Here is an 18,642-nt window from a genome sequence, read left to right as displayed (position 1 = left end):
ATAACCAGGTATAATCTAGATCATAATACTCTTTCTGTGCTTTCTATAGGTGGATGTTATGGTATATTTCACATATATTTTAAGCTTGAAATTAATGTAAGCCAGTGTTTCCCAAAGTGGGCAATGGAAAGGTACAGGGGGCGATAGAAGCTATAGGCATAACATAGGATCCTATGGGTTTGCTTGAGTTTGGGGGCAATGAGAGAAAAAATTTCTCTGAAGAAAGGAGCGATGGAACAAAAGGTTTGGGAAACTATGATTTAAACCTTATGTTATTTAAATTCAAATGTTTGATCAAACATTCAATTACATTGCCTACCGATTAGAATGGTTTCTGCTGTTGATATAGTGTGAGGGGGAAAAAATTTATCATGAACACATGTGTAGATAATAACCCCACAACCATACAGTTAAAACTAAACATCATTAACCTGCCACCTATCACTGGTATTTGTATTTCAGCAGATTTAAAAACCTGTCTGCCAACACAAAATCTTTGTAATTTTGCATCAACAAAGGAAGAAAATTGCCTCCTATATTTCTCAGTAATTTTCATCAGTACTGAGAATTACTGATGAAATTAATTTTGAAGTTTCTGGATGTGATTGGAATGACTAGTAGCAAAGTTGGATTACAAAATTGTATAGTTATGTGCACTATTCATTCCCTTTTAAATTTTGTTTCATCCATAAAATATACAAATAGTCAAAAAAATCAACCTTCACCCTTCTCTACTCTAAAAATTTCCATTTTTCATTGTAACAAAGACCGGTTCCTCAATTTTTTTTTTTTGGGAAAAATTGATGACATCTATTCAAGGAATGAAAGGTTACTGAGAAAACATGCCAGCAAAAACAAAGACTAGAATATATTTATATGTATACAATAAAACCGCTGTAAGTCGTCATATGATGTCACTTCATGTTATCGAAAAATTATGATGGCTTAAGCGGAGTGACGACTTAGGAGAAGCGTTGTCAGTTTTAATGTGCAGTATTGTGAAAATTGTATAAATTAAAAGTAACAGCATTTATTAAAATATGAATTAAAATTACAATATTAAGAAAATTTATAGATTGCAGACAAAAAAAATTTTAAATTTTTACCTTTTCAGAGCTCTTATTACTTAACTTATTGTGTTAAAATATACTGGCACACTTTGATTTATACTAGTAATTTTTAATTTATAGACTAACAAAGCAACTGTTTGAACAAGTAGCTTTTCTTCATAACAGAACTCTCTATTGCTTAATTTTACTTAATTTTGTTTTTAATTTTACATATACATCGAATTTAATTTTAGTGTTTGAATTCTTCATCTGTAGTTCATGATACAACTACAAAGTAATCTCCGACAATTTTGACTTGGTGGAGGGGCCCCGGGCAGGGAAAAGTAAACAGAAGACCTCAACTTGTTAAAGAATGTCAAATTTTTTTCAACAAAGATATTTTGTTTAAATTTCAAGCCTTAAATTAGTAGAGTCCATGTTTTCTATTATTATTTATTATCCGAGCCCATTGCCCTTTGACTTTAACTTGATTGATTTGATTCTTCGATTTACTTAATTTTTGATTTAATGTAGACTAATCATAACAACTGATAGAATAGTTAGCTTTTCTTCACAACAGAACTTCAATTAATAATTTTAATTGTAGTGTTTTAATTCTTTCAGTAGTTCATAAAACAACTACAAGGCAATCTTGGTAAAATTTATCAAGGTAATCTTCCACATACTAACTACAAGGTGATCTCAAACACAGGGTCTACTTTGAGGGACTTGTGGAGGGCCCAATTTAGGGAAAAGCACTCATTAGAAGACCTCAACTTTGGAAAAAAATGTCTGGTTTTTCAACAAGGATAATTTGTTTAAATTTGGAGCCCTGTTGGGCCCATGAAGAAATCAGGTCTTGCTCGAACAGCCCTTACTGTTTCAAAAACTTAAGTCTGCAAATGAACTTCCCCAGCATAACTTTTGTTACTTGAACTGTTTAGTTTTGATACATAGGGCTTTTATGGTGATTTTTAAGCATATGGCAATGCTGTTAACAAGCTATTTTTTTAAAGGAAGCCATAGAAATTATCTGTTCCTCTCTCTCAAACTTTTTCATGGTGACAAGTTAACTGAAATTAGCGATGAGTAAATGAGGGTTTAATAACATTGTTGTTTATGAAAGCTGGACAAGTCTGAAGAAAAACTAGGACTTAACCGGAGTTACGACTTATTAGGGTGACGACTTAACGAGGTTTTACTGTATATACCATCCAAAATACAGTCCATACCGCTTATTGTAATCACATCAGCACTCAAGGATTCTGATAACAATAACCAAATGGTAAGCATATATACTTATCATTTGGTTATTTCGAATATATCCGAAATCCTGTTTGCAATTACAGTGACCATATACCACACTTAATCAAACAGGATGCATGGTAAAATTATTTCATTTTTTAAAAAATTCCATAGCGGGGCTTTTCTCCCCCTTTAAGTTAAAAACCTGCATTTTTTTAGCCATTGTGGTTGGAACTGTCTAATGTAGTTATATCACGAATTAAAATACTTTTTTTAATTGTACAATATATTACATAGATGCTTCGAGAAAGTCTCTTGGAAAAATATATTTGAATCTGACCATTTCCTCACTTAGGTCACATCGCAATCATTTTCTGCACACGAGGGCAAATTGGACCAAGACTTAAAATTTACTGCAGATTTCGAACGGAAGATTTTTTAATACTCACTGAGAGGTTGGTGCGCTAACCCTTTGATGTGGGACTCCCTGCAGTAGCAATATTTTTCTGTCGTCACGCTGCCATTTCTGTTGTACCCATGTCAGGAAAGTTTCTGATAAGGACAAACCAGGTATTAAACTCGCAACACCTCTAAACATTCTTTGGTACTTTTGATGAGTACCTTATCGACCTGGGCTAATGCATTGATTTCAATCTGATGAATTAAAGAAACTAATCAAGAAGTGAAGGAAAGGTCTTTTTTATATCATACATTTGCCCACCAGATAATATAAAAAAAGGTCAGTATGGAAATGTTTGCAACATTTGGGGGAGGGGAACACCTTCCAGCCAGATAATGATAACTTACAGAGGAAAAATAAGTTTGAAAAACCGTAGCTTCAAAATGTGCAAAAAAAATTTCGCCTGAAGAAAAATTGATGACATTATATGAAGTTCTCATAAAAAAAATTTCTCTATGTAATGATATTGGTCTGCTACATTCTTTGCAAAACCATACTGGAATGATAACATTACCCATGATTGTAATAAGCGCCGTCGACTGTATCAACAACTGCAAGAACATTTTGAGAACCCACAATATCTGAAAGAAGTGCAATACTTCAACTTGTCGACAGGTATGGCCATGGGAGCAGTCTTCTATACCAATCACTGAGAGGTCAGAGCTGGGTATCGTAACTATTAATTCATGTGGGAAACTTACTAGGTGATGAATTTTTATTTTACTTTTTAATGTTTTGGTAATATTAATTAATATGAATACAATTTGTTTTCTTCAATATCCTACATTAAAGTGAGTTCTTGTATGAATCCGATTTTCTTTACAATGATAATAATAAAGACCATGATTAAGAATGTATTGTCAGATTCAATAGCTGCACTTGTTGTACTTTTACACATTTTTGGCTTTTATGCGCACCTAATTTTTTTTTTCAGGAGCATCAATATTAAATGCCATACGAACTTGCTGACTAGGTGTGGAACACAAATGCAAAAGTGAAGTAGACAAACATGGACAACACATTCAAAGTATATAGAGGGGAAACTCTAACTAGGGTTTCTACAGTAGGACAAAGTGTTGGGAAATTCAAGGCAAAGATGAAGGACTTTTCACTTTTGTTTTCTTCATTGAACCGATTCGCCTCTTTGTAGGAAAAGGGTTCACAACAGGAATTTCAGGGTTGGTGTTACCATGGACAGGAAGGTCTTCCAAAAGATCACAGCATGTTTTGCTAGGCACGACATCGATACTATCTGCATAGCAACTATTGTTCATTGACAAATCAGTTCCAAAGGAATCTACAGAATCTGAATTTCTCAATTTTTGTGTAATGGCAGGATTCTCGTATTCTGGTGAATCATCTGATTCTGAAGCAAGAGGGCTAAGGTTATCTGTTGAAGATGAGCAGCGTTGTTTGCCAGATTCAGTCTCTGAAAGACTCCTCTGCTTCATATAACCAGTTGTTGATGAGCCATGCTTAGAAGCTGGAGTTTCAACACTTGTGGAAGACACTTTGGTGCTGCCAGCAGCACTATTTTTATTGCCTCCATGAAAACGGTGAACTACAGTGTTCTTTTCAGCGAATTTCAAATGACCCTGAACAGATTTTCTTCGTGTCAGTGGCTGTTTTCCAATGAGCAAGTGATTGACAGCTAATGAGTTGTGGGATCTAGGTCGAAACTGACTCTGGAAGGCACCTAAAGTTAACAAAGTAATCAGCATTAACTATGAAAGTGCAAACAAAAATATCAGTGCTATTAATAAGACATAATAGTGTAGATTAAACTACTGTGAGAAAAAAATTCTTCCAAAAAGACTTGAATCTGTGTTGAGTTTACACAGGTAATTGCATGGTTATTTGAACTCTGACATATACTTATTTGTTTCTGTTTATCATCATCCCTGCTTTTTCTTGATTGTATTATTATTGTATTGAAATGCTTATAATGCCACAGCAAATGATTGAATTCAAAAATCTGCATGCAATGAATATAAAGTATATGATGGAAAAACAAGGTAGGAAATCAATCATCAAAAAGTCAAAAGCTGAATTAAAAAAGACTGACGAAAGTAAAGCATAAGGCAGAAAAGTTTGAAGAATCTATAAGATATTGTACATGCAATTAATAAAAATTCATACCTGAAAGAATAACATGAGCTTGTTTCTGCCTTTCTCTGAGTTTTACATACTGTTTCTTGAGAGCAGAGATATCCAGAGTCATGCGCTCTGTGTTAAAATTAGAGAATGACAAAGGGAGGTTATTGCTTCCATCAGAGGTTCCAAATGCACCAGGTCCTATGCTCGTAAATGCTAGTGAAGGAGTAACTGCACTACCTGAATCTTACAGGAATAGATATATGAAATGCACTTTACTTATTCAAATAGTTTTTCAAAAAGCAAAGCTTTGGATCAGCAGAGACTTAAAATAACATAATAGAGAGGGCATTATTTCAGTTATCTTAGAGGCAATTTATGGTTTTAAAACTACAATGAAAATAAATTACTTTTGCGTCTGGATGAATGGAACTCATTTGTCATGCACCAATTAGCTGCGATCATATCTTCATCATTCTCATCGTAATCAAAATCACCAGTGAAAATATGAAACTTTCGGCCAGATGACCATGATTTGGTGAATGGCTGAATATTGTAAGTGTAGTTGTCTCTGAGCTCATGCAACTGAGGAAATGGGAAAGGAGCTAGTGTACAGATAGTCTGAAATATAAAAATATGGAAATGGTCTTAAATAACTGAATAAAATAAAAAGTAAACTTCTCATATTCTTATAAATGACACAATGTGTCACAAATTACACATGGGAAGGGGGGCTGGGAAACACAGAAATAAGGTTTATTTTTTTTCTTTTGCATTTACACCCGAGTAAAAATTAAACACCAACTTTAGGGAAGAAAAAAAAATAAGACACAGAACAAGAGAAAATCCTATGTATGTTACTGCAACAGACCTGCCAACTCTCCCGATTTAGGCGGGAGACTCAGGATTTTTCATCCTTCCTCCCTCTCTCCAGATTTGTTAAAATTTCTCTGGATTTTGGAAGAAAATTAGATTTTACGCGAGCTTTCACGTTGTCGTGGCATCAATGATTACCGTTGCCGTTAGGGAAAACACCCATAGAGGATAGCCGTAGTCATTTCCATCAAACAGCCGCAAAGAAAAGTCTCTGTGACCGCATTTAAGCAACTGGCAAAGACGCGACTTCGTTTTCGTAGCATTTATCTGCAATCATTTATCAGGGGCATGACCTTGGTAGCCGAAATTCTTGTATAATCATTATTGTATTCCATTAACAGCTGTGCGGTAAACACGTTTTTTCGTCCGCAGCTTTGTAATTTGAATTTTTTTAAATCGTTTCTTCTGATTAAACATTTTCAGAAAGTAAATATAAAACTTTAAGCTATATACAGCTAAATATAAAGCTTTTAAGAATTCATATACCAAAGATTATCAATCACTGATAGCATCCACGGAAAGAAACACTTATACTTTATGAACAGTATGTAGATGTGATTTCTTTATTCTGCATGGGCAATGCAGAACCTGCCTTGGGAAGGGGGAAGAATGTAACTTTTTGCTTAATTTATTAAAAAAAAAAAAAAAATTTCGATTTTTTTTTTAAATGAACTTTTTTTTGATCAAGTCTATGAGTGTCGGGGGGGGGGGGGGGTACCCCCCTTGGGAGAATCTCCGGATTTCTGGATTTCAAAAGTTGGCATGTCTGCTGCAAGATGATATACAAGGCATCCATAAACAGTTTAGAAAATATTTGAGGGGTGATAGTACCCATCAAGACCAACAATATTTACGATGGCATCTATTGTCATAATCCACTCAGTGTCAGAAAACAGTGATTTTCAACAGTGAAAAAAAGAGACAACTCGTAAGTTGAAAATCCCATGCAGATCAATGGAAAACTCAAAGGAAATGCTCAAACTGATGCCCAAGGGTGTCATCACACAATTTTTATATGCAAATGAAAGACTGGTACACTACACCCTCTTGTAGACTCCTAGTGTTGTACGAGTATCAGTGATGTCAACTGCAACAAGGATTCTTGTGACTAGATCTTCCACAGAACCTACAGATTTCTCGTACACCATTGTTTTCATGAGCCCCACAAGAAGAAATCCAGTGGATTGATATCAGAGGTGAGGATACGAGCTGGTTGGACATATTTATAAGTTTTGCTTTTTGACACTGAGTGGATTATGATCATAGGTTTAATTGTTAATACTGTTTACCTTGATGGGTATTAATTATCGCTCCTTCAATTTTTTCTAAACAGTTTACAGTTTTCTACAGTCCTCTGGGTAAAGTGATAATAATCAGTACAATTCACACCTTTAAAAGAGCATTTGCATCCATAAGACCAAACTCAAGGATTTCTCTGGTAAGAACACCCATTATGCAGTAGAACTCATCTGCACTCTCTACAGCCATTATTCGACTAAACAAACAATAAAACAGCAAAGTCAGCATAAACTCCAATCTAACCATAAACCGTACAAAGACATATGATAAAACTTTGATCCTGAGAATCAAATAAAGAGAAACCAACAAGCTACACAAAATAAAATTGGTCAGAAAAAAAGTAAATTTAGACCAAAATCTCAATACTCACTCTGCTAATCCATCCCAAATAGCCAAAGCAGTCCTCAAAAGAACTTCATTACCTTCTAGTAATATCAAGTCCCAAACCCTCAGGACAGTTTCTTTTGGCAGACAGTTGGAAAAAAGTGTAAGGAACCATTGCATAGTGAATACATTAGTGAGTGGGGGCTCGTAGCTGAAACCTGCATTCACAAGAATTTAAAATTGAACAGCAATTAAAAAAAAAATTACACATTAGTATTTCCCATAAAATTATATTCATACCGCAAAATCATTACATTCATGACAAAATAATGATAAAAATCATTTTATAGACCAAATGCATGTGTAGAACATTATAATTACCATCTTGAGAACTGGCTTGAAGTCTATCAAGGTGCTGTGAGAGACTAGAAAGTCGCATCCTTAACAGATCTCTAAACACTGCCATATCAACTGACAAACCTCGCAAGTGGTTAGCAAAATAACTTTCAGGTAATACACCCTCAATCAAAAATATCATAATCTGTTTTCAGATAGAAATACAAATATGAGTTAAGTCCATAGAGGGAAAAATCACATTATGTTTAAAATATTCAATAATTATTTACACTAATAATAATTATGTTTATAATTATTATTAGTGTATTCTTTAAAAACCATGGAAATGAATAGATATGGCAAAGCACACAATATCACAGACTGAAAACAAAAAAAACCTAAATTCTTACTAATATAAAATGAAACTATTTATGACACAGAAAACATTGATATAACATAATTTTTTTGGCATTTTATCTATTAACAGTAATGGATTCATTATAGATTATAACAGATATGCTAATTAGATAATAAGCGATTCCTTAGGAAATACTGATTTATTACTTTTAAGGCATCTTTCTCAACCCAGTCAACAACTTCTAATATGATGGCAGCAAGCATGTTGAAACCCTGGCAGTATCCAACATTGACATTCCACCTAGCATAAGCTAAAAGCACATGTTTCAGATGACCTTGGTTTTGTTCTGCAACATCACCACTAAAAACGCTACATCCAGTTCTGTGTAAATCCTTAAAATAAAAATTCATAATACGCAACAGAACATCCAGAATCACGCACTTCCAAAGAAAGACAAAAGATAATCATCACTTTCAGATTTTTTTTTCAATATAAATTCCAATTCACATTTTTTAAGCTATGAAAAATACACTATTGTAGGGTATCTTATGCTATTGATTCTTAATAATACAGAGCTTCACAGAACTATTTAGTGGTTATTCCATGAAATATTTAGTAAAAAATATAAAATGGAAATTTTTTTTAATGATGTGAAAATGAAATTTCTTTTAAAAAATCTAATTTAATGCATGAATTTAAATTTCTTCAATAAGTAACTTCAGAAAATAGCTATTAAACAGAGTGATTCAGTTACAGGAGGGGCCAAACTATCATTCATAAAAATTGTCATGAAGATAGTGGCTTCAAAATTTACATATACACTTATTTCAATGATGCAAAAAACAATAGGTCTTGCTTACTAATAATCAATGCAAAAAATAGTCTTAAACTGCAAATGCCAGCAGTATTTTAGGACAGGATAATCTTGCAAAATATTTGGCCATTCAGATCACTTGATCATATCTGTCATTGTTTTTCTTTGAAATCAAATGACAAAGTGTGCAAAAAATTCTATACAATCAAACAACTCAAAGGTGAAAAACACAAAAAAATTCAAGTTATTTACTTTGCCTCTTTAACTAGTCATCTGGCAAATTAATTTCTCTCTTTTTTTTTGAAGCTAATAAAATATATTTTCCTGATCAAAATTTTTTATGAATACATTGAAACTGACTCTTTATCAAGTTCTTAACTGAGCTTTTTAAATTATCAACAAAAAAGTTATGATAATTGAAATAATTGCTAATTACTTTCAAAAAATTGAAATAATTAGACCAAAAATTGGCATGATGTTATACGCTGTCATAGCCAGATGACTGGTTAAGAAAAGTATTCAAAAAAGAAATTGGAGGAGAATTTGGAAAACTGAAAAAGAACCAGGAGAAAAGAATTCTATTGTGCTCAGATATGAAAGAAGGGCATTTGAGGGGCAGCATTTCATTGGGCAGGTTCTGTGGTAGCCAGATGACTGGTTAAGAAAAGTGTGGAAAAAGAAATTGGAAAAGACTTTGGAGAAAGGAAAACGAATTAAAAAAATTGAAAAAAAGAATCTGGAGAAAAGAATTCTGGTGTACTCAGATATGAAAGATAGATATTGAAGGAAGTATTTTGTCTTGTAGGACATGTCTTGGAAGAACATGTCTTATTCTGCACCACTAAAGGTAATTTTTGTGCCATTATCACAATTTTTTACAGACTATAGTTTTGGATCTCCAGGAGAATCACCCTGTTATGCACACAAACACTGACAAATAAAACCATCAAATTCACTATTCTTCAAGCACTATTATTTTTATGAGATAAAAAAAAGACAGGTGCCTGATTTTTCTTCTTTTTTGCAACCATATTGTGTTGATAAGGAAATATTATTTATATTGTTATCCCAAGTTTTTTCTTCTCTTCTCAAACATAATACTGTGATGTCTTGCAACAAGTATTGACTAACAACATGAGTAAGATTAACTAGTACTCTGGGAGAAGAGGGGGGGATCAAATGACATTGTTTCCTGACTCTCTGCAGCCATCTGCCCATCAGAAGGCTTTTATTTCTATTTCTGGCAGCTGAAAAGACAGCCAGCTGCATAGCACAATGCAGAGAGAGAAAAAAACCCAACTGAAATCAGTTTTGTACATATTACTACACTAAACTACTTCTCCCTTCATTTTTCTAGAAGGAGCACATGTTGAAAATATTTTCCTTTAGCTTCTTTCTTCTAACCCCTTAAAGATTTATTTTCAATAAACACAGTTATTTACCCTTCAAGGTTATTTAAGGCTTTCTAAACCTCTCCAGGACAGCATTTAACTTTTGTGCACCAAATCGTTTAATAGAGTGAGGACTAATGAGAACTAATTCACTCTGTAAGCTACTGGTACCATGAAAATATTAAATTCAAAGAAAAATAATGGAGATAGGATAATCCATTCAACACCAAATCAAATATTAATTACCATATTTTAACACATATGAGGAATCCTTTTTGCCAAAAATTTGGTCCTAAAATAGGAGGGGTTTCTTATACATGGATAGTATTATCTGTGTATCTTCAACTTCTTCCCCCCAAATTTTAAGCCCAAAAAATCAGGAGGGTTCCTTGTACACGTTAAAATATGGCAAGTATATAACAATGAATCATTTTTTTTTTCAAACCGAGCACAACTCAGGTCTATTGCCATAGGCAATTTACTACCTAGTGAGTTGTGCCGGAATTATGTGTGTACCTAACAGTCTGAGTGCGTATCTAGTGTTGTGTATGATTTTTCAGTGCTGCCATCTATATCTCATAAGTGAAGTGAGTGATGTGTAGTGACTGAATATTTGTACTGTTTGTAGGTCTGTTGCTCTCTGTGGCGAGACTTTTTAACGGGGAGATCGGCTCGCATTTGCGCCTCGAAATTGGAAACCACAGAAAACCAACTTCAGCCGACCACCACTGTGGCGACGGTGGGGCTCAAATCCGGATCCCTGCGAAGCGAGTCCGTCACTATGACCACTCGACCACCACAGCGGCATAACAATGAATCAGTATGAAGTGCTTTGAATGCAAATAAAAGTTTCCTTTGCAAGATGAACACAGTATATATACAGTATGGTCCAACAATGCTGCTGGCTTCACTTCATCAAATGTGCTCGAGCGTACATGTGTTAAACAAGCTCTTCCCAAACAGTCCATGCTCATTAGCCAAATATTTGACCACTGTGGTGGTCGAGTGGTCAGAGTGATAGACTCACATTGTGAGGACCCGGGTTTAAATTCCACCGGCACTACAATGTGGTCGGCCGAAGTTGGTTTTCTGTGGTTCCCAGCTTTGAGGCAAGAATGAGAGACAAGTCTCACCGCAGAGTACAATAGGTCATGATAATACAAATATTCAATCATTATACTTCGCTCATAGTTAGAAAAATTGATGGCAGCACTACACATAACAAGCATTATACAGAAAAAAAAAAAGTTGCATAAATACATCGGTTGGAAATGATTTGAAACAATGAATCTGCCTGCAAATTCCCAGGAATGGAGAAAAACCTAACAAGAAAATACCTTAATGATTTGAGTTCCTAACTCGCTTTCATCAGGATCATCCATGCCATTCAAACAGGTTGAAGCAACTTCTTCGAAATTAATGTTCTGTTTGACCATGTAACGACTAGCAAGGGCCAACCACAGCTAAAAAAATGAATAGAGATAAATTGAGAAACAATTTTTTTTTTTATAGCTTGAATTGTAAATGTCAAATGTAATGAAAAAAAATTTGTATTAAAAATGTGAAAGTGAAAGTTTGAATTTTCTTAGAGAAAAATTTAACATTCACAACTTAATAAATCACTGAAAAATCATAAACTGGCATAAAAAATTTATTTTTCCTGAGAATGATGAATCTTATGAATAATGAAATTTTCCAGGCAAGTATGCACTGTATGCTGAAATGATTATAAAGCAAAGATATTTTTATTAGCTTTTGTGCTATGCAATTCAGGGCTTGATAAATCCCAGGTGCTAGCTTACCATGGTGACTAGGAAATCAGCATTGGCACCTAAAATTTTCTGTGTGATGACTAAATTAGAGTCTGAGTACAACGTAAAAAGTTTGAATTTATGTTTGTATTATCATGAACATAGGAATGGTATCCAAGGTCCAGAAAAGCATGGAATTTTTTTTTTTTGGCTGAGATTTCTCAAGAGAAAAGTATTATTGGCTCATGGAAAATTTGACTGATGCTCAGGGCAGTAGTGTGCCCCGGGACAGACATTTTCTTGGGGGCTTTAAAAGGGAAAAAATTATGAAAAATAAATATATATTATTTGTAAGATCCCATTCAGCTTGTGGCCCTGGTTGCCTCAACCTAATTACGGCCCTGCTGATGCTCAACTTATTTTTTTCAATTTGTAAAGCCCTAATGTACTGTATATACTCATGTACAAGCCAACTCCCTCCAACTTCAGGACCACAAAAACCGCAATAAATTGAAAGTCACCATATAAGCTGATCCCCGAAAATCAGCACATTTTGGAGGGGAAAATTTAATTTATGAAGAAAAAATGATTCAAACTTTCTAATAAATTTTTTCCTCTGATTTTCTAAGTTCTACGTCTAAAGCCAAGTCACCATATGGTGTGATAGCTTTGTTTTCATCTTCAACTGTGCTGGCATCACCATTGTCACTTTCAAAGAGGATGCCGTCTTCAGTTCCATCCATCATGTTACTGATACAAAATTTTTTAAAAGACATAATGTGATGATGATTTCAGTGAAAACAGAATTCCATGTCTCATGAACCCACTGGCGTACAAGGCTAATAACGTCAAGTTTCTTTAATTAAGGGGCCATCTTTTGTTGTTTTTTTATCTTTGGAACTTCTCTCGATTCAGTTCATAAATTTCTTAAATAATCTTTAAACGGCTTGCTGATGCTCACATTTAGAGGCTGTTTTTTTCCTTCAAACAGAGCATATCTATCGACATGGGTGATTTACTACCTGGTGAACTGTGAAAGTGTAAGCGTGTGAGTACCTAACAGTTGAGTGCGTAATCTAGTGTTGTGTCTGATTTTTCAGTGCTGCTATCTATATTTCAGAAGTGAAGTGTAATGATTGAATATTTGTACTGTTTGTAGGCCCGTTGCTCTCTGTGGCGAGACTTTTTAATGGGGAGATCGGCTCGCATTTGACCTTGAATTGGGAACCACAGAAAACCAACTTCATATGACCACCACTGTGGTGACGGTGAAGCTCGGACCTGGGTCCTTGCGATGCGAGTCTGTTACTATGACCACTCGAACACCACAGTGGCCACATCTAGAGGCTGTAAAATTGGTGCAATTACACCAGTCATCAAAGTCAACAACATTTTTCACTTTTTTTGCTTTGGCTTTAACATCACTGGTTTTGTGTGTGGGCTTGAACATAGCTACAAAAATCACTCTATTGATTAGTGACGCCATCTAAAGCAGCCCAATGACGTTAAGGATCTTCAAGCTAGCCGTGCAGAGACAACATAGCTATATCATTTGGTAAAGTGGGGGAGATATTTTCTCCTCAAAAAAGGATCCGTGTAAAAGTGATCCTCCCCCTTAAAATTAAAGAAAAAAATTTTGAAAAAGAAAGCTCAGCTTATACAAGTAGTCTAGGCTATATATGGGAATTATATATAAACATTATTATATAAGATAAAACAATAAGAAAGTTGAAAATTATGGAGCCTCAGGTATTTTAATGTCAATAATCTTTCTTGACTGATGATCAAATCTTTTCTTTGAATGATTTATAATTTATAACAAAATCAGGATCATCCAAATTTTATACATCAGTGTTAAAAAGTGGGTACTGGTAAATTATTGGGACAAACCTTGACATGCTTTTTCAAATTGGTGTAATTATGAGCATATTTTAATACAGCATTCTAACACTCCCACATAAGCTTGGCTGGTTTTTCCATTGGATATTGGTGGTCTTGATAACTGACCAGTATCTATATATATTGCCACTGTGGTGGTCGAGTGGTCATAGTGATGGACTCGCATCGCGAGGATCCGGGTTCAAACCCCACCGTGGCATAGGTTCACTATACGTAGCAGTGGTGATCGCTTGAAGCTGATTTTCTGCAGTTCCCAACTTCGAGGTGCAAATGCAAGCCGATCTCCCTGTTAAAAAGGCTTGCAGTAGAGAGCAACAGGCCTACAATGCTATAATTATTCATTCATTGCACTTCATGTTCTATGAGTTGAGGAAAAAACTCATTGTTTAAAAAATTGATTGCAGATGGCAGCACTACACACAACAAGCATTACACGGAAACACACTTCACGGCAGGTTCACTATACGTACACACACATTCCAACATGTACCAATTCGTTAGAGGTTCCGCAGAGGAACATGGACGAGATGCATGTCTGGTTTAGAAGAAGTATCTATATATATTGATATTCGATACTGCTCATTGAAATCATGGTCAATGTTATCATTCGGGTGTTGTTATCACTTTCACTAAGTATGGAACGTACTAATATCATAGGGAAGCCAATACCAATAGCATGGGAAATATTTGTTTATTATCACGACTTTGGTTCATGTTATCAGTTTTTTCATTGAAAGTTTTGCTTTTTTAATATTTTAAAGCTGAAGTTGAATCAGACTCATTTCTTTCCTATAAGTTATCTTTATCACCTTGCAAGAATGTAGGAGTTCCTATGTCAACAGAAATTTCCAGTCAGTTCACATTGTCCTAACTAGGCTGTAATAGCTTTAATGATCCATATAATAATAATAACGCGATCCTCACGCATTCCCAAGGGATCAGTATGATCCGTCCAGGGAATTTGTTAGTGTTAGTAAATATCCATGCCCGAACCAGGATTCGAACCCAGACCTGCACAGTGAGAAGGTAGTTCCCTAACCACTCAACTGCCAGGCGGCAATATACATGTAGCCTTTTGCTTTTGAAATGGCTTCCCTATAGTAAAGGCATTTATAAGGTTAAAAAAAAAAGTCCCTCCCTTCAGTTCTTCACCAGAACTGGCCAAATTCGTAGTTCCTCGGCTGTAGAACTGTTTCAAGGGATCTATGGAATGTACTGTACATTATTAAAAATACAAGCGTCCCTTGCTTAAAGCGATTAATTAGTTCTGCAAAATAGTCACCTAAAATGAAATCATGTAAAGTGCATTGCCATTAACATGAGAAAGATAGGGGGGGGGCATGGGTGAAGATACAGGGGAAGGGGCGTGGGGAGCATTGCCCCCCCCCCCCAGTATCAAAAGTGGACTGGGGAGATCTAATGTATGTGTATGTATATGAATTGACATCATCATCATCGTGCCCCCTCAGCAGTAATGACTGCCCCCCAGACTTTAAAGTCTGTCTCCGCCTATGGGGTGGGGGGAGTTGGTTTTTCTCAGAAGAATTAAAAAAATTGAACCCAACAGAAAAGGATATTTTTTGAATGAATTAATTATTCAAACTTAAGAATGAATCCCATGAATTAAGGCAAGCAACATGATTGAATTAAATTAATACTTTTGCTGCCTTTACTACTTCTGATTGATACTAGTGAGTATGGATATTTTCTTTCCTGAAGAGTCTGGTATGATAGGCCGATAACTCTTTTTAATGAAACAGTCAAGATTCGGCTGACAAGCAGTATTTTTCATCTTACAAAAACTTTAGTAGCAAAGCCAGAGAATTCTGCATATTTCTTGCGAATATGAAAATTCTAGGTTTACTGGAGCCAAATTTTTCATGGCATTGTCAATGTGTTAACAAACATTGTTCATCAGTGAGATTTGGTGAGTTGTATCTGAGAATTTCTCTCATATTTGTCTTAGCTACATCATCAAATTCAGCATATTTCATCGTCTGGATTTTCCTATGTTGCATATCTTCAGTTTGCAAGCCCATTTCCAGAATTGAAGTTCAGCTCCAAGCTGAATTTTAGAGGTTGGAATTCCTAAAATCAACTTTTGAAAATCGTGACATAACGGAACCATGTAAAGCAAAGGATACCTGTATTGTAACTGGTGACACATTGAGCAGTTCTATTTTAACTCCTCATAATTTCTGAACTTAAAAAAAGAAGAAAAAGTTTTGGTTTAGAACAACATGAAAAAAAGGCACAATTCAACATTTAGAAACTAATTACCTACGTGAGAAAGAAAAAAGGGGTTGTTCTGTTTTTCTACATCCCATCACGTTCCACCAAACAGGACATATGGCCATCATACTTACTACCAGGATTTTTTTTTTGGATTTAGTTATCAATCAGTTATTGTTATCTGAACCCCAGAGTCCCAATGTGATCACATTAAGCAGCATGGACTGAACTTAGATATAAGCCTGTTGCTTGCATCTGATTATGATTTGTTCAAGAGAAATATTCTCAAAAATTTGCATTCATAATTTGAAATACACAACTATTATCACTGGAAAAACCATGTAATAAAATATACAAAACTTGCTCTTTATCAATAAATGGATTGTGAAAAGTGTACATGTATACACGGGCATAATATTCACACTGATAATCAGTTTTTCGACATAATTTCGAGAGAATGTGACCTGTTTTCTGAATTCCGGAGGAATTCCATCAGGAAGACGTGCAACCATTTTCATCGCATCTTTCCATTGCAGAAAACTACTTTCATCTGAATCGCCTATATTTAATCGTAAATCCACATCTGAAAATGCAATTTCCATAAAATTATAGATAGAAATGCTACTTCAACAAAATCATGTACATAAATGCATTTTGCAAACTTAAGCAGTATGATCGAGAAGAATTAAAGTCTTTATGAAGCATTGCTACATTCAAACCCATATATAATAACGAGCATAAGAACAATTGCATGAGATAATTTCCTTGAGTATTTTCTGAGGTAATCTATAATGAACTGGTGCATGCTATAAAGGTGTTATGAGTGTTTGTGTTTACACATGATCCTAACCAGAGGCATATATACAGGGGACCAAGCAGGCTTTCACACAGAGTGGCAAGTTCCAAGGAATGATAAATTCGGGGAATGAGTGGTTAAGAAAATTAGACTAGAATGGGAGAAGGATGGCTAAGTTTGCTGTCATAGTATTATTTTACAAGAAAAAAGTAAACCCCCCAGAAGGAAAAAAAGCTGAAATCCCCCTCAAGAAAATTCTGCGTACGCCTATGGGCTCAATGTATTTCACTATATTTACTCTCCATTAGTGAACAAAAATTTTGGGCCCATGGTGTCAGATATTACGTAGTTCCACTAATATGAGAAAATAAAACTGAAGTTCAACAGTATCTCAATTGTTGTGATAGTCGTGTTAAACAGTATACCACACCTTAACCATGAGACATCTTTCAATGAACATAGGCACAAGACCCTTGGGCTACCCAAGAAATGAAATGGCCTCTCCTACTAGGGTCAAAGATAGTTGGTAAGTCAGTGTGTGTGTGGATGTTTAAATTTTGGAGCCTCTAAACTATATGACAGCCAGAAGCATATTTAAGGGGTGGGGGTGGGCTTAGCTTGTTATACTCAGGGCTGCAAGTTCATAGGGTGGGAAATTTGTGGTTGAGAAAATTAGTAGAGTGGAAGAATGATGGCAAAATTTGTGTAGCTAAACAATCAGGAAAACCATAAGTCCACTTCCGCCCAGAGAGCGCAGGGATAAATCAAGGACTGACCATCAAGCAAAGCCGCTTGAAAGGCTTAATGCAGCTTTGCCATCAAGTGATATATAGAGTTTTCAAACATGTTAGTGACCAAAGGTGACACCCGGAAAGCAAGAGACTGGGGGTAGTGAGTGACCAAAAGAGCAAGGGGACAAGATCATTGAGCCACCTAGAGAGGAAGACCAGACCAGTGAGTGACCAAAGGAGTGATCCGCAGCATGTGTGACAGAAAGAGTGATTTAGAGCATGTGCACGCATGCGAATGACCATAAGAATGTGCCGCAAGCATGTGAATGATCAAAAGAGTGACCTAGAGAACGAGAGCCTAGGTCAGTGAGTGACCGAGTGCAAGCATGTGAGTTGTGAGAGATCAAAAGAGTGGCAAATCCGCCACTGATTGTGGGGGGGGGGGGGGGAGGCGGTATTCTGAGGTAAAATACCCTATTCGCCCAAGTGGATATCGGGTCACGCACTGATAATATTGAAAATCACATGCAATAACAAAATTATTAAATGCCATCATTACCTCTCAGAGATGATCTACTCCTCCTATGAAGCTGTCCATTTGTCCGATTCACTGGAGCTTTGAAGCCCAGATTTCTAAGGGCCGAGTTCAAAAACCCACTCATATCAATTATTTAAAAAAAAATCAATTAATGTCTCACAATAACTTGAATATCAATTAGTTAATCAACATGTAAGAGCTAAAATTAATTTCGTACATGTAAAATTCACTCATTTTTAAAAATTAATTTTTACGGCGGCGTCGTTTCATGCTTCACAAAAAGAGACATTCATTTTGCCAATTTTGAAATGATTTTCATGATTATTTTTACGATTTTTCAAGATAAAATAAGCCCATGAGAAATATAAAAAACGTTTCACACTTTTTAAACGCAGTCATCTGCAGATTTTTTTGCTAAGATCTGTGTTGTTATCCGGCAATAAAAAAAT

The 18,642-nt window shown here is 35.3% G+C and overlaps 1 protein-coding gene across 1 annotated transcript; it reads right to left on the bottom strand.

The window, feature by feature from the left end:
- Positions 1–1,178: 1,178 nt before the first annotated feature.
- On the bottom strand, positions 1,179–18,606 carry LOC149064797 (TBC1 domain family member 30-like). Its single transcript, XM_089254570.1, has 10 exons — positions 18,215–18,606; positions 16,593–16,711; positions 11,584–11,709; positions 8,248–8,433; positions 7,729–7,888; positions 7,394–7,565; positions 7,114–7,219; positions 5,259–5,469; positions 4,894–5,094; positions 1,179–4,450 (listed from the first exon to the last, which is right to left on the bottom strand). Exons 1-10 carry the CDS (start codon positions 18,315–18,317, stop codon positions 3,840–3,842), a joined length of 1,995 nt encoding a protein of 664 aa, XP_089110696.1. The 5' UTR covers positions 18,318–18,606; the 3' UTR covers positions 1,179–3,839.
- Between the last annotated feature and the right edge of the window lie 36 nt (positions 18,607–18,642).

The sequence above is a fragment of the Pholcus phalangioides genome, unplaced genomic scaffold (genome assembly GCF_987345545.1).
Source record: "Pholcus phalangioides strain wild (caught in Gottingen) unplaced genomic scaffold, Ppha-v1.0 ptg000042l_1, whole genome shotgun sequence".
In the NCBI taxonomy this organism is placed as follows: domain Eukaryota; kingdom Metazoa; phylum Arthropoda; class Arachnida; order Araneae; family Pholcidae; genus Pholcus; species Pholcus phalangioides.
Note: the sequence above shows the minus strand (reverse complement) of the source record. Positions and strands in the feature narration are given on the sequence as shown.